This window comes from Bos grunniens, chromosome 25 (genome assembly GCF_055505025.1).
Source record: "Bos grunniens cultivar Pamir isolate PY7600 chromosome 25, Bosgru_T2T1.0, whole genome shotgun sequence".
In the NCBI taxonomy this organism is placed as follows: domain Eukaryota; kingdom Metazoa; phylum Chordata; class Mammalia; order Artiodactyla; family Bovidae; genus Bos; species Bos grunniens.
In genome coordinates, this window is record NC_141189.1 from 36,338,264 (window position 1) to 36,363,870 (window position 25,607).

At 43.9% G+C, this 25,607-nt stretch overlaps 1 protein-coding gene across 25 annotated transcripts in view; it reads right to left on the bottom strand.

Annotated features, from left to right (window-relative positions):
- RBFOX1 (RNA binding fox-1 homolog 1) overlaps window positions 1-25,607 on the bottom strand; it is a 2,446,597-nt gene that overhangs the window by 45,489 nt on the left and 2,375,501 nt on the right. For 14 of the 25 annotated variants that reach the window (XM_086375900.1, XM_086375911.1, XM_086375909.1 and 11 more), the window contains 2 exons: window positions 21,998-22,130; window positions 10,800-10,839 (listed from right to left, as the gene is read on the bottom strand). In XM_086375900.1, coding sequence (XP_086232026.1) covers window positions 10,800-10,839; window positions 21,998-22,130 — 173 coding nt within the window. Of the gene's footprint in view, window positions 1-4,548; window positions 4,592-10,799; window positions 10,840-21,997; window positions 22,131-25,607 lie in introns of all 25 variants that reach the window. The other 11 variants (XM_086375894.1, XM_086375889.1, XM_086375895.1 and 8 more) reach the window with 1 other exon arrangement.

Here is a 25,607-nt window from a genome sequence, read left to right on the forward strand (position 1 = left end):
AATTTGTTTGTTGTGGAAAATATGATAAAGCCTTCCAATTTGTAAATGAAATCATTAGGAGAGAGAAAAAAATTGGAGAAAAATAATTAACATTTAGTTGTATGTACCAGTAATTGCAATTGTTCAATTAAGCAGAGGACAAGCAAATGGGCATATTCGAAAGGAACTGTGTTCAGTGGAGCACTGATTATCAAACTGTGAAAATAACAGAACTCCTTGCTCAGCAGACCACAGTGATACATCAACCACTGTTGAATGATCTTAGTACAGTTAAAGGGATCCAGTCTCCACTGATAACACGGGGGCCATTCAGGTTCTAAATAGAATATATAGTCCTACGATCCTCTGGGAGAAGGGTTCTCACCCTTGCTGTGAAGCGGCAATTCAGGACACAACCATGTCAGAGGGCTTCTAATAGCAAAATAACTGCATGTTGGGGGGATTTAATGGTAGTATCTTGAGTAAAGCAGTTCATTATTCTTGGCTCCACATACAGCATAGAAGACAGATGAATGAGAAAACTGCAAGAAGCATCTATCAGAACAGTGATAGGTACAGTGGTCTCTGCAATTTATTTCTACTCTTTGCCAATCATAACCAACTTTCAAAGCAAATTTTCTATCACTTACGTGGGCATTCCAAAAAGCTAGTTTCTCCTTAATCAAGCTCCTTCTTTGGATCACTCTGGAGAAGACACCTCCAAGACATTCTGACAGATAATCACGCATAATTTGGAGCCAGTATTTTTACTTTTTTAAAAGTCTCCCTTGAAAAACAATGTGAAAGTTAAAAAAAAAAAAAGAGGTCTTAGCCAGAAACCACCTGGTGTTCCAAACACCATGTTCTCTAATTAGGACGGAGAAACTCATTAAATGTGCCGAGGAGCTGGGAAACCAAAGCATTTGTCACAGGGAGCACCGAGCTCCAGGTACAGACTGATGGGCTGAGGGGATATCGGCTCACCCGATTTCTGGAGCCAGTCTTTTCATCAGCTTGCCCATCTCCTCGCCTTTCATCAGGCATTCGCAGAAACACAGGTGTGCACGCACGCACGTGTACTGAACTTAATGAGGTAGGGAGGGGCTGGCACTGACTTCCTGATGGCTCAGAGGCATTAGCTGCCACCAGCTGAAAACTCTGAGTGGAGAATGTGAGCATGCGCGTGCGCGTCTGTGTGTGTGTGTGCGCGCGCGCGTGTGTGTTTTCTGTCACTCTCAGACTGAAAAACAAAAGTTACTGTAAAGCGCATTGCATCAAGGGCCATGTCAATCAATCATGATGTGCCGACTGTAAATTTGGTTCCCGGAAAGACTTATAGCAACATCCTACTTGCAAAACCTCTTTGAATTCTGGAGGACTCCCTCAACTTCTGCAATGGTTTCTGTCAATGGAAGTAGGTAGCAATTTTGATAAGTGGGGAAAACTATGGCAGTGCAAACAGAATATACCTAAAATGAACCTCACTGACTGCGATGGTTTAGTCACTAAGTCCTGTCCGACTCTTTTTGACCCCATGGACTGTAGCTCACCAGCCTTCTCTGTTCATGGGATCTTCCAGGCAAGAATACTGGAGTGAATTGCCATTTCCTTCTCCAGGGGATCTTCCCAACCCAGGGATCAAAAAGCCTGGGTCTACCTGCATTGCAGGTGGATTCTTTCCTGACCCAGCCAGCAGCAGCCCCTCACTGACCACTAGGTTGGCGCTTATTGCATTGGTATAAAATGGAGGAGTGTACACCTGGGATCCTTCTGAACAACTGAGGGGCTTGTCTATGAAGCTTTGGGAAGGATCCATTCTCTATTTGCACATGTATTAACCATTTAGAGAAAACAAGTATGGGCTTCCATGTAAGACAGGCACAAGAGGTCAAAGTCCTGACATTTATCTTTGCTATTTGAGTATGTTTACAAGTATTCCTGATTCATGAGTCAAGGTCATAGTTTGGTAAAGTCTGTGGAACCGGTGGAGAGATTTTGACCTTGGTCAGTGATCTCCTAGGTGTCCAGAAGACTTGATGATGAACACAAATGTTCTATACTTGCACTGTCCAATATGGTAGCCACTTGTCCTAAATGTCTACAGAAATCTTGAAATGTGGGGGCTACAACAAATGGCTTTTTAAATTTATTTAATGTTGAATTCATTTGAATTAAAATGTAAGCCACCACATGGAGCTGGTGGCTACAGTACTGGACAGCCCAGGTCCAAGTGATCCCTGGAATTTGTAGTAATTGGACAGAGAAAAAGGGGTAGATGGCTTGACGCCTCTGCTCCTATATACTGCATCATCTTCCTTTGCGATTCTTCTTCGGCATGGAATCCATTTAAGGGGAAAACCAGAGTTGCATACTGACTTGGTGCATGCATGCACACACTGTAAAATGATTAAAAAAATTACAAATTGCTTTAATTTGCCTTTCTAACAGGTGATTTTAATCAATTTTATTGCCCATATTTTGCAGCTTGCCGAGTATAGCCAAAGCTTCAGCAAGGTTCTGGGGTAATGTTTGAAAAAGAAGTGCTCACTTTCATTTGTGGTCATCAAAACACAGTCTACCTTAAAACTGATCCTTCCAGACCTTAGGACAAAAACAAAAATGCGTCCTTGACAGATTTTTCCCACCACCAAAGTAAAGGTGAAAAAGAAAGAAAAGGAATGACAAGCACACAATAGTTCTATGCTCCCTACTCACAAAATATAATTTCACATGCTGGGCATCAAAATAGACATGTGATCGTATAGAAAATGTGTATTTTAAATGGTCATTATGGATTTCCCCCTCCCACCCCTGCCCCCACCACCAGAGGCAACCATCAAAGATATTGATTCACAGGCTTGGGAATACTTCCTTTGTTAGCAAGACCTCTGGAGGTCAACGGGGGGAAGTTATCAATTACGTACTTTAACGATGCTCCAATGAAACATTTTCAAAACTGTGCTTGGTGGGATCTTCATCAAGGGAAAGGCAAGGTTTCATGACCACATAGGTTTGGGAGATGCTGAGTTAAATGAAATGAAACTGGTTACTCATTTGTGGAACTTTGTAAAGCAGTATTAATGAGCTCTGTGGATCTCCACTGCATCACCAAGTGGTTTGATGATGGAAATCACATTTTTAACTTGAGAGCATACTTTTGGAAAAAAAAGTTCAAATATCCAAATGGCAAACTGCTGAGGAAGTGAGATGAAATTTTTGTACATCTGTGGGGACACGGGACTTCCTCCTTTCTGAGAATATTCAAGGATCTCACTTTGTCTAAAACAGGTGGATTAATGATATACGTAAAATTTATTCACTCTAATGACACTTGCTGCTGCTGCTGCTGCTGCTGCATCGCTTCAGTCATGTCCAACTCTGTGTGACCCCATAGATGGCAGCCCACCAGGCTCCCCTGTCCCTGGGATTCTCCAGGCAAGAACACTGGAGTGGGTTGCCATTTCCTTCTCCAATGCATGAAAGTGAAAAGTGAAAGTGAAGTCGCTCATTCGTGTCCAACTCTTTTTGACCCCATGGACTGCAGCCCACCAGGCTCCTCCGTCCATGGGATTTTCCAGGCAAGAGTACTGGAGTGGGGCCATCGCCTTCTCTGCTAATGACACTTACAAGAGCATTATTTCCAAACTATAAAATCCTTCATATAAATCACTACTCTTTAACTTATCTGCATAATACATACAGCTGTTTTTGAAGTCCAGCTTTTCTTAAAAGGTGAAAATAAATGCTTATCTCAGAAATTTTAATTATTTGGTTCTCTCCTTAGTCCAAATACCCATTTGTTTCATATTAGATTTCTTATTAAAACTTGATTAATCTCACTGGAAAAAAAAATGTACTTTCTTAATTGACTTAATACTGAACAAAAGGGACAATCTCAGGTTAAAGGGAAACCTGTGTAATAAAATTCCCACTGATCATTTTAGTTTTACATTCTTCTTTCATTTTATTTGACAGTTTTTGTGTTGGTTATAGACAAAATTTGGAACTTAGCCAGCTACATGCCAATGCAGGTGTTGGTTTTTGCTTCCCTCAAGTTTGAACAAGTTTGTTCATTTGGGGTTGTTTCATCAGTGAGAAATAGGTTTGAGAGTTATGGCAGAAAATGTGAAATAAATTTATAAGAAGCTACAGTGTATACTGATCCTTGATGCTGAATTATAAAAGGGTTTTGGTTTAACCATCCCCGTTGACTCCAGGAAATTACTAAAATTTTTTTCAGACAATTGGTTCAATGAAAGCCTTGGATTTTTTTTCACTGAGTTTATGTTCACTGAAGCCAGATACATTTTAAGCCAAGAAAGAAACAGCCAAGCCCAATCTCAATTCTGATACACACATAATCTAGCAAAGAGGGGAAAAAAAGATTTCAAGATGAGTGTCTCTCTTCTAGAAGAATTGATATCAAAACTGGAAAATTCAGTTCAGTCTTCCCTCCTTCTATGTTAGAGAATGTCTCCCCTCCCTCCCCAGAATTGTCTTGTTAGTAGGATTTCACAGCAAACCCACAATCAATAGTGATGAGTTTTTCCACCAGCCAGGATTTCATACCTGCAGCAATTTATTGCCATACACAGGCTCTTGATACACTACTCTATAAGGAAACAGAAATGTAATGTTTTCAATGCAAAAATGAAATAAATAAAGAAAATGCATAAGTCAGACAGAAATTCCAGAGCACTTCATTTCCAAGTTTGCTTCTCTTTTGTCACTAAGACCTAGCATGACCCATTAAACCAAAAGAAGGACCAAGGAATGCCGAACATTTTTGAGCCACGAATCTCTGTAACTGAGAGTATCAAGCAGATGGGGGTGGGGATCAAACCACCCTCATTGCATTTGTGTTATAATCTGCGTGTATTTTTAAAGAAGGAAAAAGGATACTTTCATGGCTTTTTTCCCTTCCAAGCATATTGCATGCGTGCTAAGTCGCTTCAGTCGTGTCCAACTCTTTGCGACCCCATGGACCACAGCCCACCAGGCTCCTCTGTCCATGGGATTCTCCAGGCAAGAATATTGGAGGGGGGTGCCATTTCCAAGAGTTCAAATTAACTTGCTCTCTCATTTCTCTCTTTATCTCATGGTTGGATTTCTTGGGCACACCTGAGGATTTAACTTTGATGCCAAATGATGGAGGCAGTTAAGATGACAGTAACTGTATCAACACCTTTTAAAAAAATACCTTATAATTTTATTTGTCAATTATACTTCAGTAAAGCTATAATGTAAAACAAACAAACATGACCTATGGTGACTACAAATTATTCTTTTTTTCTTTTTAATGCCTTTATTTTTTTCTTAATTTAATTTCAAATAATAATAGATAGAGCAATTGTACTTCAGGAAACAATGAATCAGATCAAAGCTACTAAAGCTAATTTTAACATATGTGACTGGAAACATTACTTGTGTGGGTGTGTGTGTGTGTGTTTGTGTGAGAGCATGGGGGCATGAGTACGCACGGGTCTGGAAAAGCTTCTTTGAAGATGGATGTCATTAACCCACCATCACTTCATTCAGGTCCAAATACTCACAAGGTCTCAGCAGAACCCTTGGACAGACTGGGGAGCAGTTTGGGATGTGACAGTGATTCGTGAATGAGGCTGATTTTTTCCCGTGAGTGGTTCTAGTTGGAAGTGAAGTGTTCCAGTTCCAAGGCAGACATCAAGGTGATTGAACAGTTTAACAGATGTAGGGACCTGCCTGATAAAGGCGTGTGTGTGTGTATACATATAGTGTGTATATTTTAAGGAACTTCTTTGTGGTCCAGTGGTTAAAATTCTGCACTTCCAATGCAGGGAGCATGGGTTCAATCCCTGGTCAGGGAGGTGTGGTGGGGGGAAATATATGTGCATGAGTGTGTGTGTGTGTGTGTGTGTGTGTGTGTGCAGCTTTCCTGGTAGCTCAGCGGTAAAGAATCCGCCTGCCAAGCATGAGACCCAGGTTCGATCCCTGGGTCAGAAAGATTGCCTAGAGAAGGAAATGGCAACCCACTCCAGTATTCTTGCTTGGAAAATTCTATGGACAGAGGAGCCTGGTAAGCTACAGACCATGGGATTGCAAAGAATCGGACATGACTGAGCAACTAAACAAACAACAATGAAGAATATGGGATTGGTTAGCCCATCCCTTCTCCAGGAGTTCTTCCTGACCCAGGAATCGAACCAGGGAAGCTCCTAGTTCTACTGAGCCTTCCCTTTTAATTTAGAATTCTACGTCTGAGGAACTATGCCTATAGAAGTTCCCCCATCTCTCTCTGTCATTTGAATACTTCAAGTACAGATATTATTCCCTGTGACCGGTCCAGCTTACACACTCTCCATTATCCTCTCACTTCTCACCCTCCTCCTTGCCTGTCTTTCACCACATTCTCAAGTTTGCTCAGTGGAGGCAATGATGTCCTTCTGTTGGCCTAGGGCATAAGGGTTGAACTTTGCAATTTGATCCATTTCATGGGCTCAAACCACAGTGTCAGTGAAGATGTCTGGGCAAAAGATTTCATCTCTTTTCTGAAAGAAAATGTCTCCTCCTCTGGGGAAAAAACAATGGAGGTGATGGGTAATAAGACTGCTCCTTGATTAGGACCAGGACACAGATGGTAAAGAATTTGCCCGCAATGCATGAGATCCAAGTTTTATCCCCAAGTCAGAAAGATCCCCTGGAGGAGGGCATGGCAACCCACTCTAGTATTCTTGCCTGGAGAATCCCATGGACAGAGGAGCCTGGTGAGCTACAGTCCATGGGGTTGCAAAAAATCAGACAGGACTGAGCAACTAACACACTTGATAGAACCCTGTGCACAGAGAGTGAGGTGATGTGGAGTGTGAATATCATGTTTCTTACACAGGAGACACTTAACTTCCGGATGAGCTGTTGCCTTGCCACCTGGTGACTGACCAGAACCCCCAAGCTGGCCCACACAGAAAGCAAAGTCTCAGGAATAAACACTTGGGGGTTTTATCTGGAGAATTTCCATTTTCCATGTTCCAAAAACTACTGACACCTCTGTCCTGAGCTCAAACATCACTGAAATGAGGTTGCCTCTTGAAGATCCATGGATGGCAGAGTGACATGAATTCAGAAATAATGTATAGAAGTCACGGTGTCACCCAGAACCTCTTTATAATGGGATCTAGGCATGATACAAAAGTGCCCTGGAATCTTATCCAGACATATTTGCTAGATAGCCTCACAGTTGCATTAAGTGTAAGAAAGCTTTGTTGTGGTTGTAGCCCACCAGGCTCCTCTGTCCATGAGATTCTCCAGGCAAGAATACTGGAGTGGGTTGCCATTTCCTGACCCAGGGAACTAACCCACGTCTCCTGCATTGGCAAACGGATTCTTTACCACTGAGTCACCAGAGAAGTCCTGTTAGGAAGCTTAGGGCTTTTTCAATAAAAGGGAGTAAGGTTAATATTTATATTCTGTATCATCTCTCTCTCTTTTTCCTATCCTTTCTTTCCTTTCTCCTAGTGCTCAGAACTCTGTTATCTTACTCTAGTTTCTACTGAGAGCTTGTCGGGTCTTTTTTTTATATCTAGTTCTATTATCATGTCCTTTCCTCCATTTTCAATAGTTATCTTTTGATCTAATTCCATATTCTTTGCTATCTCCCTGAGTGGGTGAAGACACATGTCCTGGCTAAGTTTGGTTCAGCAACCCTTATTTTCAGCTCCTCGATCAAGGTTGGCCTTATGAGATCTCTAGCTTCACCCTTCAGTCTAATGGATTGCTTTGCAAGTCCAAGGATCGTGGTTCTTCAACTTTCAAACAGTTGATCCTATCCATGTGTTGCCTCTCCTATTATTTCTATATTTCTTCATTAACCTAGTCTACTTTTTCTTCTTTTTCTATTAAAGTATGGTTGATTTGGGCTTCCCTGGTGGCTCAGTGGTAAAGAATCTGCCTGCAGTGCAGCAGACACAGGTTAGATCTCTGAGTCGGGAACATCCCCTGGAGGAGGGCATGGTAACCCACTCTAGTATTCTTGCCTGGAAAATCCCATAGACAGAGAAGCCTGATGGGTACAGTCCATAGGGGCGCAAAGAGTTGGACATGAGGGCTGAGCAACTGAGCACAGCACAGAGCTGATTTACAATTCTGTGCCATGGCCTGCTTTTTAATTCAAAGGAGTTTATGGAAATATGTGCCACTTAGCAATGACTGAATGTGTAGGTTTGATAGGCTAGTTATGGAAGCTCAATTGCTACCTTTTCAAATAAGTGTGTGTGTGTGTGTGTGTGTGTGTTATGCCCCAGGTAGAAGAGACCCAGGTACTGACCTCTGTGACCCTCCTTGCTGACTTAGAAGACCTCTCTGTCCTCTGGTGAGTAGCCATATGCACTGGGTCAGAGCAGGGCAGGCAGCCTTTTTCCTGCAGAGCTGGGCTTCCCAGCAAGATGATTTTTCTTTGCACTCAGCCCAAAGGAGCATCCCTGGTTTTTAACCTTCGTTTCTGGCTCATAGCATCTTATAACACATCCACTGCCTCCAGGTCCGTCAGGGTATCTATGATCATCACTGTCTTTTTCTCTCTCTCTCTCCTCAATCCTCTCTTCCCTGCAAAGTTTAAGAGGAGCTATTTCTACAGAGGAGGTTCTGACTTACTAGTTACAGGGATCCGTGCAGGTCTTTCAAATGCTATTTGCTTCGGCAGGGCTGGGAGATGCCTGAGGGCTCCACCATGATGTGGGAGGGATGGGGACCTTGGGCAACAAAGAGGAGCATGTGCTGGAGAAAGTGGGGTGTGTACAAAAGGTCAGTGGTCCTGGCTCCCATGCTGTTGTCTGGGTTGCTCTGATCTACTGTCAAGACAGAACTATCTGAATAGGAAGAAGTGGAGAGCAGACTCCCATTATCTCCCTTAAAAGTAACTGAAGCCGGAAGCTTACAACTCTGCCCAGTAAAATGAAAAAAGAAACAACTGATTTAGACCCAGTAGAGGTGACCAGTTTGTCTAAGACATGTCCCAGATCCCCTCAGGATGGCCCTAGACCTACTCACTGCGCATTATTTTTAATGAGATTGAACGAGCCAGCCACAAACTTCCTTTAAATAAAAATAGAACCTTGTGTGTCTTTTTATGAACCTCTTTAGTCATCATTTCTTTTTTTTAAAAAGGGAGCAGGGAGGACATTTCCAGTTATCTGAACATAGCTGTATCTCAAAGGAGATGTAGCTGTATCTCAAGGGCTTGTTGCTGCTGTTTAGTCGCTGAGTCATGTTCGATTCTTTGCAACCCCTTGGACTGTAGCCCACCAGGCTCCTCCATCTGTCGAATTTCCCAGGCAAGAACAATGGAGAGGGTTGCCATTTCCTTTTCCAGGGGATCTTCTTGACGTGGGGATCAAACCCGTGTCTACCGAACTGGAGGCAGATTCTTTACTGTCTGAGCCACCAGGGAAGCACCAACTAAGTCCTTACTTCCTCCATATGCATGCTCCATCCAGAAGCTACCCTAGGGGAAGGGGATAGATTGATGTTTGTGATCAGTGGATATCTGAGGATATGGAGGAGGGCCAGACTCTTTAGCCCCTGCCTGTTTCTCTATTTAAAATGGTACAAACTCAAAGCTTGGAAAAAGAGGACTTGAGAAGGAGTGGATGGAGGTAGACCCACAAAAAGGAAACTGGTTGTTCCCTGGGTGAATAAAAGACAGGTAGGTTGTTCTTTCATTTTATTAAGGGGAAAAAAAAAAAAACTAACCCACAGATTATAATAAATATACTTAATATAATAATAATAAAACCCAAGTTTATCATTGATGGAGATTAATACTCTGGCTCAAAATTGTAATTATTTGAAATTCAAAGGGAAGAAAATTAAATAACTAGCATCTTTCCTATTTTCTAGTAAATTGCCTCAATTTGATCAGGAATATGGCTATATTTTTCTTTGTTATCTAGTCTATAAAACAACAAATACAATTCCACTGAATTTATCTGAGGTCACTCATAATGAAAATAATGATGTGATTTAGAAGATATCCCCCATTTCTTTTAAGTTGTGTTTATTCCAAGTCATTTTCATAACACTGATGCTAATATCATACCATCAGTGAATAACTACCTCTAGATCAAGTTAGATAAATTTAATTATGGCCCCATAATGAGAAACATCCTCCTTTTCTCTAAAAGTGAGAAGCTTAATAAAGTGGTACCATTTAACAAACAATCCTAAATAGGCCTAATAATTCTAAGTCAGGTAACTGTTTTGGGGAAATAGAGGGAAATCAGGGGTTGAAAAACATAAGAGTTGAATGCTCAAATGGATCTATATCTTGTTAGGAGATGTTTCTTACTAAAACCATCAATGTGGGGAAAGAAAGAGAGAAACAGGGACTTGAGGGGAATCTTTCTAGGGCTGTCGTGATAAATAATTCAATGTATACAAGAAAACATTAAAAACATTAGCCATGAAAATATCTTTTCACCCTCTACAGCTGGTAACTACAGCTGTCATCTTAAATATTAGACTGAAAACACAGAGACCCCAGTTGGGCATTTGGGAGAGAATTTCTTTTCGCAGCAAAGTCTTTAATTGGACACGGGGAAAAAAGTCAGTATTTTATTTATTTTGAATAAATACAACTCTTTTATTCTGAAATGAATCAAGGAGTTCATTCCACTCACTCAATAGCACGACGGCTACCATGAGCAGAAGACCGTCTGTCCTCCGAGACTTTGACTCTTTCCCACGGGAAGCGGAAATAGGTGACACCCAGCTGAGAAATCGCAGCAAACTTGTAAAAAGAATGACTCCGGCGAGAAACAAGGGTGGCATGCATGTTAATGGATACTTACATAAATGTCTGCACCATAAAATCCATCCTGGTAAACAACACTGCAAGGGTGCACACACAAAGAAAAACATTCATATTAGTGCGCTTCCCCATGCACACACACCAACCCCTGCACCGGCCAAGTTAGTCTGGTCACAAGGGCCAGCCGAGACGCAGGAACCGGGGATCGTTTCCACACTGGTTAAGGAGGCTGGAGACAACGGCAGTCTGTCAGACTGAGAAAAAATGAAGCTGGGGTTCGGTGGGGGCCCAGAATCAGGACACGGAGGCAATGCTGTGCTGGGTAGTGGACTTTCCAGAGGGGTGCAGATGCAGAGAGGATTCACGCATGTTTCAAGTGGCCCACGCTGATACGAGGATCGTATTTGCATTCAGCCAAACCCCTAGCTCCTTCCCAGAAAAACAAATCATCTGCTTAAAATATATGATTGATAAATATAGGGGTACGGATGTCATGCTTTCAATATGGATTACAGCTGAATGATCTCAGGGGAGCTGAGATCCAAAGGATTTCAGAGATTTTCTTCTATATTCTTTCACACTCTAGTATTTCATACTCTAATATTTGGTAATTCCATGTGCCCCTCTATTATGGGAAAGGGAGGGGATTATCTCTAGTTATATGGTCTGTGAACAGGTATACAGATGTGTGCAATGACACAGGTGGGCATTTGTGTATGTGTGTGACTCATGTACATGTATGCATGTATGCTTGCTCAGTGGCATAGTCGTGTCCAACTTGTGACCCCATGGACTGCAGCCCACCAGGCTCCTCTGTCCATGGGATTCTCCAGGCAAGAATACTGGCGTGGGTTGCCATTTCCTTCTCCAGAGAATCTTCCCGATCGAGGGATCGAACCCTAGTCTCCTGCATTGAAAGGTGGATTCTTTCACCATGGGGCCACCCAGGAAGCCCCCAGATTTTTGCGTATATGTATGTTTGTTAGTTTGTACATGTAAATGCACGTGTGTGCATATGTTTATGAATGTAGATAGTGTGCATATGATGCATGTAGTAATACGTGTTTGCACATCTGTGTGTCTGTGTACTCACATGTCACCAGTGTGTACATGCCTATGTCTGTGTGTAGATTCACATAAATTATATCCAGACTGAGCAGAACCGCACGTGATGGCTGAACGAGCCAAGCCTCACAGCGGCTCTCTGATCCCTGTCCACAGAGTCATGCCAGAGAGAAGGGACTTCACAGGAGGGGTAAATAAAAGATCCTGGACTTCTCCAGAAGTCTCATGGTTTACCTTGAGCGAAACAGCCAGAGAAAGAAGCTCTGTAACCCTGGGAAACCAACGTACAATTCCTAAGCATTGAAACGGGTTCAGTGAGGACCCCACATAGCCTTCACACCTCACAGGCTTTTGCCAAGATCCCAAGACGTCTCAAATATAAAAATGCGAGTTTCTAAAGGCATGTTTTCCAAAGGGTAACTGTTGTTATTACAACCTTCCCATGGAGTTTACAGATGATTTATGATTCTGGCAAAGGACCCATGTGCCCCACTGTGGAATGGAGCTGGGGTCCTAACCGAAAACATGATGTCGATTACCCAAGGATTTCAGCAGATTTCAGGAGCAGAGCAGACCCACAGGAAGGCTGAGCACACTGAGAGCTGAGGGAGGCACCGACAACACGCACATGCACACACACATACGGCAGTGACACTGCTTTGCTGGAGAACACCGCATGGGCTTCTCAGAGCTTTTCCGAGTTGAAGGGCTAAACCCCAAGTACCATTGTCTTTAAACAGGGTGCAGAGATTTCACACACTAAGGAGGCTGGTAGGCATGGCTTTCAGCTGTCTTCATTTGGATCGAAAAGGGCTCCTGTTCACAAGAGCCCTTGTCAAGCAGCATCAAACCCTAATCTCAGATACTGAGTGTGTGGCATCCTGAGCTAGGCTTTGATTTTGTTTTCAACACTTCCAGCATAAAAGGATACTGTCTGCCGGGGGTCATAAGGCAGGGCCGGCCTCTGCCAACAAGACTGTGCCCAGCGCTGATCATTCAGCCAGATCAGAGCAGCTCTGACTGCTCCTTCATGCTGGCACACCTTTTGCACATGCTGATCCTGGTGTCGGGACAGCCTCATCTCCCCATAACCTCCTCCAAAAGCACAGCACCATATGAGAGCCAAATTAGACGGGAAACACATGGGCCTCTGGATCACAGCCTCAGCAGTCAGCAGCTAGGGGCCCTGGAACTAATGATCTGAGCAACCTGAGCGCCCCTTCTTTGGCTGCAAAATGGGGAAAGAGGTGAGTAAGTGCCCATGTCAAGGGAGGATTATGCAAAGAAGGTGAAAGTGTCAGTCTCTCAGTAGTGTCTGACTCTTTGTGACCCCATGGACTGTAGCCTGCCAGGCTCCTCCATCCAGGGAATTCTCCAGACAAGAATACTGGAGTAGGTTGCCATTCTCTTCTCCAGGGGATCTCCCTGACCCAGGGATTCAACTCGGTCTCTTGCATTGCAGGCAGACTCTTATACTGTTTGAGCTACCTGGGAAGCCCAAGGTATCTGCAGTCATAGCTCTAGTCAAAGATTACATTGCTATGAGCTTTATCCAGTGTCATCTCCCACCACCAAACGGATTTCTTCCTCCCTCCTGTGAACACCAGCATCACGTTTTCTGACCCTCTGATCCTCACTTGGTCCAATAATTTTAAATATCAGTCAAATATGAAAGGCATTTGTGAATGGGGCTCATTTCACCCTGAAAGTTGTATCCAATAGCTTCCTCAACATTATATCTCACTTGATAGCTAACATATCACTTTCCACCCTGAAGAGGTAAATAAGTATCTGTTGAGTGACTACTGCCCATCAAGGGGGAGGGCTGGCCATTAGGAGGTGACAGAGGTGACCCAGAGCAATTCTAGGTAGAATCCTCTTCTAGTTATTCAACATCAGTGACTACTGTCAAAGGGGGAGGGGGAGGGAGATCAAATTAAAAAATTGGACCTTGGGAATACCCTGGAAGTCCAGTGGTTGCTGCTGGCTGCTGCTAAGTCACTTCAGTTGTTTCTGACTCTGTGCGACCCCAAAGATGGCAGCCTACCAGGCTCCCCAGTCCCTGGGATTCTCCAGGCAAGAACACTGGAGTGGGTTGCCATTTCCTTCTCCAATGCATGAAAGTGAAAAGTGAAAGTGAAGTTGCTCGGTCGTGTCTGACTCCTAGCGACCCCATGGACTGCAGGCCACTAGGCCCCTCTGTTCATGGGATTTAAGACTCAGTATTTCCATTGCAGGAGGTATAGGTTCAGTCCCTCTCCAGGGAACTAAGATCTCCCAAACAAACACAACTCCTCACAACTAGACTCTGACTTAGAAGCTCCAGTACAAGAGGCTAGATAGACAGTGATGTAAGAGTGAACAATATAATAATATTTAACCAAATATTAATATAGATTTGAGTATGGGAAGGGATGCATGCATGCTCAGTGACTTTAGTCGTGTCCTACTCTTTGTGACCCTTTGAACTATAGCCTACCAGGTTCCTCTGTCCATGGGATTTTCACCCCTTTCCAGGGGGTCTTCCCCACCCAGGGATCGAACTCAAGTCTCTTGTGTTTCCTCTACTGGCAGGTAGGTTCTTTACTGCTGAGCCATCTGGGAAGCCCTGACTGTCCTTTAGGTCTGACCTAGTTATCATGACCCCACCGAGTCCTCAAAATACCCTTATGAGATGGATAATGCTATTATAGCCTCTTCTGACATCAGAAAAGTGAGACAGAGAGAGCTAGGTATTGACAAAACTGGGATTGTAGCCTGGCTGGTATTGTATTGGCTTCACAGCCCAAACTTTTAATTGCTATGGCAGGCAGCAGTGGTCAGACTTCAGCCGGCATCAGCACCACCTCGAGGGCCCATCAAAACACAGATGGCTGGGCCCCACGCCCAGCCCAGAGGTTCTGAATCAACAGAGCTGGATGCAGAGGGAGGGGGAGGTTGGGTTTAAGGATTTGCATTTTTAACAAGTTCCAGGGGAAGCTGAGGCTGCTGGTCCAAGAGCTAAAAAACGTACTGCCCTACAGAGCGCCACCCTGCACGTGTCGTCTTACATGACATTTGAGAGAATGCTGGAGGCCAGCCTCCTAGCGTGTGTGTGTGCTCAGTGGTTTCAGTCGTCTCGGACTCTTTGTGAACCTATGGACCATAGCCTGCCAGGCTGCTGTGTCCGTGGGATTCTCCAGGCAAGAATACTGGAGTGGGGTGCCATGCCCTTCTCCAGGGGATCCTCTCCACCCAGGGTTCAAAACCATTCTCTTATGTCTCCTGCATCAGCAGGCGGGTTCTTAACCACTAGCGCCACCTGGGAAGCCCAGGTCCTATTCTAAACAGGAACTGGTTTCAAGCAAGCTCTTACAAAGACTCATGATGGTTTCCAAGAATGTATTCAAATATTTTTAAAAACCTCACTAAACAGGTGCACTCGAAATAACATAAACGAAGAGAGAGGAGGGCGGGGGATGATGTCTAATATGGAGCTCTCGATAAATGAGCCATGGCCCCATACAAGAGAAGAGAGCTACCATCACGCATAGAACAGGTGCAGCCCCATTTTAATGCAGAGGCGGTCGGTCTGGCCTGCAAAGGTAATTGTATTGCTTGTCAATCACTTCGGGACCCCAATATGCTTTTGCAAGAATGTAATGCGAATGCACATCTCATTTTCTTAGAAAGGTAATAACAGTAGTTAAATATTTGGATGAATGCAAGCAGGGGATGATTGCACTACAGCAAATTAGTTTACAGAAAAGGAAAGAAAGTATGGGATACCCAGACTATACAATCTGTTTGAATAATGTAATATATCCCATCCACCAATATATTCTTAAAGAAAAGTTTATTTAATGATGGCATATCTTGCTGCCCCTTCCAAATGAAAAAAAAAAAATTTGTAATGCATTCAAATGCATTAAACCATAGCTGGTTTAGAATGGATATCAGGTGGGTCCATAAACTCACTGGCATTTGTACAGCATTGTGTGGTGTGAGGACACTGACATTTTCCCAGGGAAAAAAATATATTTTTAATTAGATTATCAAAGACATCTGTGACATTCCACCTTCTCCCCCCAAATTTAAGAACTACTCATTTATGGTGTTTGTCTCATAATGCACTCAATGAAGAGGCTTTCTCTTTAATGTGAGAAGTTACATTTTAGAACTGGCTGAGAATTTAAACAAGAACTCACAGCAAAACCAAAAATAAAGCCAAACAGCTAGAGAGAATTCTGGAAAGTACTCTGAGAATAGGTGACAATGACTATCGTTCCAAGTGTTTATGTTAATTGAGAAAGTTCCTGAGCATCAGATAATAACATCTGAGCATGAGATATTTATCAATTAAAACCAGAAAGCATGGTTGATTCACAGAAAGAAAGGTTCACCCACATAGTTCCATAGGTTTCTTCAGGACCTAGCCTGAAAGCACCCCCCATGGTGCTATGTTTGGGCTTCATTCTTGTACTGGCAACTGTATAAAGTTTCTCCCAGGGATATCACCATATCATTTTGCATTCAGAGGAGCATAGTCTCCTCAAAACTCTCCAAAAAGAGTTACCTTCACGAGGTAACTCTAAGAAGTTTCACATAGATGTGTCATAACAGGGCTCCCCAGGTGGCTCAGTGGTAAAGAATCTGCCTGCTAAGACAGGAACCACAAGAGACGTGGGTTCAATCCCTGGGTTGGGAAGATCCCCAGGAGGAGGAAATGGCAACATACTTCAGCATTCTTGCCTGGAAAATTGCATGGAGAGAGGAGACTGGCAGGCTACAGCCCATGTGGTCACAAAGAGTTGGACACGACTGAGCAACTGACCACACGTGTGTCATAATTAATGACCTGAGAAAGTGCAGAATACCTTGGTCAAAAATATCCCGAGAGCCAAGATGAAAACCTATCACAAAATGCTGGATGTTTCACTTAGAATAAAGATAATAATTTAAAAATCTCCTATGGTTCTTTATATTTCTATCCTCATAAAAGATGCCTGTTACATAGTAGGACTGGATACATATGTGCGTGCTAAGTCGATTCAGTCATGTCTGATTCTTTGGGACCCCAGGGACTGTAGCCTGCCAGGCTCCTCTGTCCAGGGGATTCTCCAGGCAAGAATACTGGAGTGGGTTGCCATGCCCTCTTCCAGAGGACCTTCCCAACCCAGAGATCACACCCACTCTTATGTCTCCTGCATTGGCAGGTGGGTTCTTTACCTTAGCGTTGCCTGGGAAACCCAAAACTTAATAAGGTGCTGTTTATTAATTAACCAAGAATGAGAACTTGATGAAACCAATCTCTTAGGGTTTTGTGGGGGAGAGGATTATGGTTTAACCGCTGTCCTGTAACATCTGGTGTTGTACTGAGTCTGGAGTATGTGTTTCTGATGCTTCCACCTGCCATCTTTATCCACAGAGCATCAGCCTACAAGCTCCCTCAGATGACAATCACCCAATGGGTAATTTCTCCCCAATGTGAGTCCTGGGAAGACAGACTGGACATGGTGTCTGACACTGACTTCGGGATCAAATGCAAGAAGAAATATGGATGACATGGTCCCTTCAACTCTCTTTGACACTGTTCACTAGTTAATATTTTGTTTCCAATCTACAGATTCCATTAGCCACTTGAAGTACCTCTGTCTAAAGCCATCTCTGTGGCTTACATGGGATGGAGGTCAATTAACAGCAGGAGTCCCACCCCACCCACCACAGCCCAGGGGTAAGTAACTCATGGATGCAGAAATGTGGGTGTTCAACTCAAGCAAAAGGGGACCTTGAGAAAGAGAGGAGTATGGGCAGCTAATAAAAAGTCAATTCCTATCTCAACAGCAACTACAGTAGCCACAGTTCACTTAACACCTGCCATCTGATGGAATGGATGAAGCTGTAACCTCACACTCATCTCCCTACTTCATCCTCTATCAACACTTCAGAGGCAGGTACTGTCTTTACCCAGCTGCTAAGGCAACTGTGCCTACAGAGATTAAGTCAGCTACCAAGGGCAGTATGAGATAGAACAGCAGGAGGCAATCTTATCTGTCTGGTGGTTTGTGTCTTTATAGGAGTACAACAATCCTACTGACTGTGTAGGTATTAGCTTTCTAACTTATCACCCATTCTCACTCAGTTAATGTTGACAATCAATAAGGAGTTAGCTAACGCAATCTAAGGCTTTCCTCTCATTCCTGTGATCCTGGTCCAGGCAGAATTACCCTCCCCAGGGATGATCATGCATTAATGTCACAATAACTTTCTGTTCAGCTATGTGAGAAAGAGAAGATAAGGCTCTTCATAACCTGTGTTCTTTATTCTCTGGGAGGAACTTCAGAAAATGTCAGGATGTGGAGGAAAAAACCAAATCAATAAAAGGAAATGAATGAATGCCAGGGCACCCTGAGTGAATCTTCCTGGGTGACTGCCATGATGTTGGATACTTCCAGGGGTCACCCAAGGTTCCACAAAAGTGGCCATGGAGGTTCTGTGGATGTTTTCCAAACTCTCCCCCGCCCCCCCCAAACACAAAAAAAGAAGCTATATAGGGACACAGGATAAATGGCACATTTTTGGTTGAGATTTTAGTAACAGTGTTTTCAGGTTTGATTCTTTACAATAAACAGAAGTTTAGGATGTGTCTTCAATTGGTGACAAGGGGAATAATAAAGTCTCCCCCCAAAATGCAGTTTGCTAGATGATGGCTTATAAAAAAGGGGATCTCTGAATGTGAAGGAAAATCACAGAATGAGATTTTAACAGGACAACTTAGGAAATGACTGGAATTTTTCCTGATTGGGTTTTCTTTCCTTTTTTGATTTTAATTTTTTTTTAATTATAAAAAATTTTAATTGAAGTGTAATTGATTTAGAAGAAGGGGGCGACAGAGGATGAGATGTTTGGATGCCATCAACAATTCAATGGACATGAGTTTGAGCAAACTCTGGGAGATAGTGAAGGACAAGGGAAGCCTGGCGTGCTACAGTCCATGGGGTCACAAAGAGTCGGACACGACAGAGTGACTGAACAACAACACTGCCTCAAAAGCCTATCTTACCATGTCCACATGTGTTAAAACTGTTAGCATCTATGGTGTTCCCTGTGCCTGCCTGTAAGAAACTCCTTCAAAGGTGCCATCTGCCTTAGCATCCTCAGCTCATGGAGCTGAGAGAGGCAATGTTAAGCTGAACTGGACTGCAAGAAAGAGAGTCAAATCTAGAAACTGGGAAACCAAAGGACCCTGAAGATGAAAAACTGCAGGAAACCCACACCATCCCCGGGAACACCTGAATCCTGATGACGTCACTTCCTGGAAAGAGACGTGGGTTTTGCAACCTCTCTGCTACTTGCTTCAGTCAACACAGATCAGGGCTCTCCACTCCAGCCAAGGTCTGCTCTGTGTCCTCCTTGGTGCTCTTTTTTTAAGGATAAACTGCTCCTTCTGCCCCTCCTCCTATGGACTCCTTCAGCTTAAGACAATGAAGGAAAAGGAGCCTTCACGGAAGATGCTGAGTTCACACTTTTTCACTTGGTACCAATGTACTCCAGGCAATTTATAATCAGTGCACTCCAGGCAGTTTATAATCCAGCAAAACACCCAGGCAACTGGCTGAATTTCCTTCTTTTGACCAGTACTCTGCTCTAATAAAACATGCAGACACGAGCATACACATCCCTAGCCTTTCTAAATGTTCTAGTCCTCCTGTCTTGAGAATTTTATCTTTCTACTAAGTATGATTTCAGAATTCCAGCCATAATATTGCCAGCAAAGAGGTACAATCTACCATTACAACCAAAATGATTAGGAAGATGGCTGGAATATTAAAATGAAATCATGTACAAAGCAGTCACCAACAATGTGTTTTATCGCTTGGAGTCACCTAAGTCCCTGGCAAACGTGGCATTCATTAGTTATGCCTGGTTATTCCTAGCAAAGAGCAAGTTCATTACAAGTTAGCAAATTTCAATTTTACAGCAGGTGTGTTATTCAGAGATTTTTAAAAATAAATTGCTCATATGAGGATAAGCCATATAATTTTATTTTATTTTTCTGTCTGATATAGTAATGAGATATCAAGGGTACATAGACCGAAAGCGACAATTTCCATCTTCTGAGGTAAGAAAATGATTTTCAGACAAACTAATATGATATAAATATGCAATTTTACATGTATGGCTTATGAATCTTGCTTCAGTCATCACATGAGCCCAGAGGGTAATTCTTTCTTTTCTTCATTACTCACTATGTGACCTTGGCAATGATAAATCTTAGTTTCTGCCTTTCTGGATCTATAAAGTGGGCTCAATACCGTGGACGGGAGATAATCACTATGTAACCAATGATTCCTCACAACACATGGTCAGATATAAAAGGCTTAGGACGTGCAGATGTATTATTTTGGAGGACTGTGAGAATTTAAGGTCAATTCATCCTTGGTTTGTTATGATCCTCCACCTTTTCAGTAAAAAAAACCCAACAAAAAAAAAAAAACGCTTTTTTGCAGTAGCAGCTCAGAGTTGCCCTAAGAAGCTCAGAATTAATCTAAGTCTAATGATTATTTAAGAAATGATGGACATTGCCTTATTTCTCTGCTTTTATTTCCCCTTCCTGATGATTTCATTGGGTCTCATTTCTTAATATCCTTAACTTTATTTCTGAGCATTTGTTTTTAAAACACTTCAAATGCTCTACGCTGGAATGGGTGAGATATGAATAAATAATGAACAAAGAGCGTCTCCCTTTGTCATCAACATAATAGACATGATCTAGGCTTATTCAGGTTTTCTAAAAGACAGATAAGCTGAAGAGCTATAGAAAATGCATTTAATCCTTTCACACAATCCTGAATATAACTAGATTCTTTCTAGAGACCAGAAAGCCTAGTCCTTGACCAGAGAAGACTTGTGCCAGACTGTGCTGGGTATCGCTGAGCTTTCCTTGTGTGTGTGTGTGCTCAGTCATTTCAGTTGTGTCCAGATCTTTGCAATCGCATGGACTGTAGCCCTCCAGGCTCCTCTGTGGGATTTTCCAGGCAAAAATCCTGGAGTGGGTTGCCATGTCCTCCTCCAGGGGCTCTTCCCAACCCAGGGATCAAACCTGAGTCTTCTGCATTGGCAGGCAGGTTCTTTACCACTGAGCCGCTGGGAAAGCCACATTTGGGTCTTGGTTACTTTTTGTGTTGGGGGCTGGACTGGGGGCCATCCTGTGTTCTGTAGGATTTTTAGCAGCATCCCCAGCCTCCACCCAGTAGATGCTATCACAACATCCACCCAGTAGATGCTATCACAACAACCCAAAAGGTCTCCAGACTTTCCCAGTGTCCTGTGAGGACTACTGCTTTAGGGACTTCCCTCTCTCCGACTCCAGGGGGCCAGAATATTCTAATATTCTAGAAGGATTCCTAACAGCACGCCAGGGACCCAGAATGTACCAGGAAGATTCCTAATAGCAAAGCAGAAAGGGTAGCACTTCGAAACTGCAGCCCATTATACCAGTACCATTTTTTTTTTTTTAAATAGCATTCACCACCATTCCTTGAGATTCACTTGGCAACAGCAAAGTCCATGCAGAGAAAGACCAAATGGGCCATGGGGAACAAATTAATCTACAAACAACTTCTCAAAGAGGGAAAAAGGAAAGCAAACTATTTTGGAAAAATCCCATGCAATGAGTCAATTGCAATTTCTTTGAGCTTCAAGAGTACACCTCCTCACCTAATTTTCTCTTCTGGGCCAAAGATTCATACACTTTGAAGCACAGGATATCTTTGGGGAGGGGGACAAGGCCACCCTGGTGATTTTCCCGTCTTAAACCCTCCCGGTACCCCCAACAGAGAGACTCAAGGGGAGTATGTGATCCAACCTCCTTAATCACCAGATGTTTGCAATCATCAGAAAGACGTCTTGGGCTGTAACCATTTCTCTGTTCTCCAGCATTCAGTCTCAGAGAGAATTTCCATAACAACATGTGACATGTAGAATGCTTAAAGGCACCAAGCATGACAAGACAAATTACACTCATTTTTCAAGACTCTGCAAGGTGCTGTACTGCAAGCGGGCGGGCTGCATGCTGGGCGGTTCCGGAGGGGCGGTCAAGGCGGGCATGCACTCCATCGCACGCAGGGATCCGGGCGAGGGCTGGCGTGCTGGGGCGGGAGGCCCGCCCGCGGTGGGGGGCTCCCCACTTACCCGCCGTAGGCTGGGATTGGGGGCGGGGGCGCCGCGGCCCGGAAGGTGTTGTACACGGTGCGGCCACGGCCACGCAGGTGCGCCCCTCGGTAGGCGGCCGCGGCCGTGGCGGCTGGATACGGGAAGCCGGGCACTGTGGGTGAGAGGAGAGAACAGAAGGTTCAGATCGCGCCTGCCTCTGGGGGAACCGTCCCCACTCAACACACACACTCAGGACCCTGCTCCCGGTAGGCCAGGGCCGGACACCCACACCCCTTCCTTCCAGGAGTCAGACTTCTAAAGGCAGGCTGGAGGGATGAGACCAAGGTTCAATTCCACAGAGGATGGGTTAACGCAGTCAGTGATCCCTGGGACCAATATCTAGGACAAACACCCACAAACGATTCTTACTAACAGGGGAAATGCTCACTGCATAAACTTAACTTTTTAAAAAGGTAGACTGCAAGATGTGTGTGTACTGGGTTCTCACATCTGCCTATTAACATGCATACCTGGCCAATATAGGTACTGTGCATGATACATATGTGGATGAACATGCAATATGCATAGGTGTATATGTACACATACACATAAGTATGTGTACATGTGTAAGTGATTATGTAGAGTGAAGTGAAAGTTGCTCAGTTGTGTCCGGCTCTTTGTGACCCTGTGGACTATTCAGTCCATGGAATTCTACAGGCCTGAATACTGGAGAGGGTAGCCGTTCCCTTCTCCAGACGATCTTCCCAACCCAGGGATCAAACTCAGGTTGGATTCACCAGCTGAGCCACAAGGGAAGCCTGATTATGTATATATGTGTATATAAAATATTCGTGGGCGTTAGTGTGTATCACACGTATGTGTGCATGTGTGCGGGAATATGTATACGTGTCTATTTATATATACGTGCATATGTATATAATGTACAAATACATACATACTTCAATGTGTTCTTAGTTATCTCTGAGGCTAAACTTCATGAGAAAATGTTACTTGTCTACTCATAGCTTTTCTCCACTCTGTTTTACTTTTTTCCCCATATTTTCCTTTAGGTATCTAGGGTTGCTTCTTGTTCAGTTGAATAAGTCATGTCTGACTCTTTTGTGACCCCACAGACTGTAGCCTGCCAGGCTCCTCTGTCCATGAGATTACCCACGCAAGAATACTGGGAGAGCTGCCATTTCCTTCTCCAGGGGGTCTTCCCGACTGAGGGATAGAACTCGAGTTTCCATTTCCTTCTCCAGGGGGTCTTCCCGACTGAGGGATAGAACTCGAGTTGCCATTTCCTTCTCCAGGGGGTCTTCCCGACTGAGGGATAGAACTCGAGTTTCCATTTCCTTCTCCAGGGGGTCTTCCCGACTGAGGGATAGAACTCGAGTTTCCATTTCCTTCTCCAGGGGGTCTTCCCGACTGAGGGATAGAACTCGAGTTTCCATTTCCTTCTCCAGGGGGTCTTCCCGACTGAGGGATAGAACTCGAGTTTCCATTTCCTTCTCCAGGGGGTCTTCCCGACTGAGGGATAGAACTCGAGTTTCCATTTCCTTCTCCAGGGGGTCTTCCCGACTGAGGGATAGAACTCGAGTTTCCATTTCCTTCTCCAGGGGATCTTCCCGACTGAGGGATAGAACTCGAGTTTCCATTTCCTTCTCCAGGGGATCTTCCCGACTGAGGGATAGAACTCGAGTTTCCTGTGGCTCTTGCATTGGCAGATGGATTCTTTACTGCTGAGCCATGGGGGGGAGTCTTTATGAGCCTATATTGCTGGTTAAAATGTTTTAATTGAAATATACTGTACCTACAGACAAGTGTATGCATCAGACGTGTACAGACCCCTCATGCTCCTATGGACAAATCACTACTAAGATCCCATCAGCCCCCTATCCATTTACATAGCTTATAAAACCATTTATACAACAACCATAACTACAGAGAAGTATGAGGACTCAACTCTGAAAAAGAAAGTGTGGGCAGGGTTATCTTCCCAGGGGTGGTGGTGTGGAAATTCTCTGAGCCAAGTGACTTGGTCAAGAGTCAGGAGGGAAAGTAAGCCTGATGCTCGAGACCCATTATAATTAACACAGCTTTCTCTGCCTGGGATGCGCTTCCTCCTAGGATGTCTGCAAATCCTAATGCATCAGGTCCATGAAACCTGAGGACATCACCCCACCTTGCTGCTCTTTCTAGTCCTGAATCACAGGCTCTCACCATGCTGGTCATGCCAGTCCCATCCCACTCTCAGTAGGCACTGTTACCTGCAGTGAATCCCATGGAGGGGATGCTCTTTTAGGAAAATACATTTGGAAAGCCACTGTCCCAGGAGATCTATTAATATATTAGAGGCTCAGAAAGTCTTAAGGTAAGGGAAGTGCGTGCACGCGTGCTAAGTTGCTTCAGCTATGTCTGACTCTTTTCAACTATAGCCTGCCAGGCTCCTCTGTCCATGAGACTTCCTAGGCAAGAATACTGGAGTAAGTCCAGGTTCAATGCATGATACAGGATGCTCGGGGCTGGTGCACTGGGATGACCCAGAGGGATGGTATGGGGAGGGAGTTGAGAGGGGGGTTCAGGATGGGGAACCCGTGTACACCCATGGCAGATTCATGTTGATATATGGCAAAACCAATACAATATTATACAGTAATTAGCCTCCATTAAAATTAATAAATTTATATTAAAAATAATAAAATGGAAAAAAAAGAAATCTAACAAAGAGAGACTCACAATCAGTCCTTAAGATTTGATGTGAGCAAAAAAATAGTCATTTTTTAAAACTGAGCCTAACTAAAATACTCTGTTAATTGAAAATAAACATAGATAAACTATATAAAAAAAAAAAAAAGAATACTGGAGTAGTTGCCATTTCCTTCTACGGGGGTGTCTTCCCAAACCAAGGATCAAACCCACATCTCTTCTGTCTCCTATATTGGCAAGCGGGTTCTTTCCCACTAGCACCACCTGGGAAACCCAAGGGAAGTGCATTAACACCATTAATGCAGCAATCCCAGACTTCATTTCTCCCGGAACTCTAGTTCAAAGAATACCCAGCCTCTCGTGGGTACTGGTCTGGAGAAGAAAATCACTTATTTATTATGTTTACTTCTTCTATTCATCAGCCAGCTTCTTGAGGGGCCCCACCGTATCCCATTCATCCTTGCATTTCCCCATGCATCCCCCCCATGTCAGCAGAAGCCCCCTGATTTTGTCCACAGTAGGTTCTAGATATTGGACACAGTTGATTCTAGATGACTTAAAGACCAGTGAATGAAGCCCTGGGATGTGGTCCAACCAAATGACTGACGGACTATCCATTCTCTCCTTGATCCTTTTTCTCCTCTCACCCTGTTTGCCTAACAGGAGCTTGAAGTATCTCCCATTAGAGAGGGAGACAGGTGGAATGAACAAGAACCAGGATGGGTTTCCTCGTGTCCACAGCCCTGTCTCCCCTGTTCAGTCTCTCTTGGGATTTTAGACAGTGTTGGTAGCAATGTGCAAGGCTGGGAAGGACCCAGCTTCTCTTGGTCAGATAGGAAGATAAAGGCTCAGAGAGGCCTCAGCCCAGGAGGCTCTTTCCCAGAGGCAAGGCAACACATCCAAGCTGCCCTCTCCCAGAGCATGTATTTTGCAGAATTCC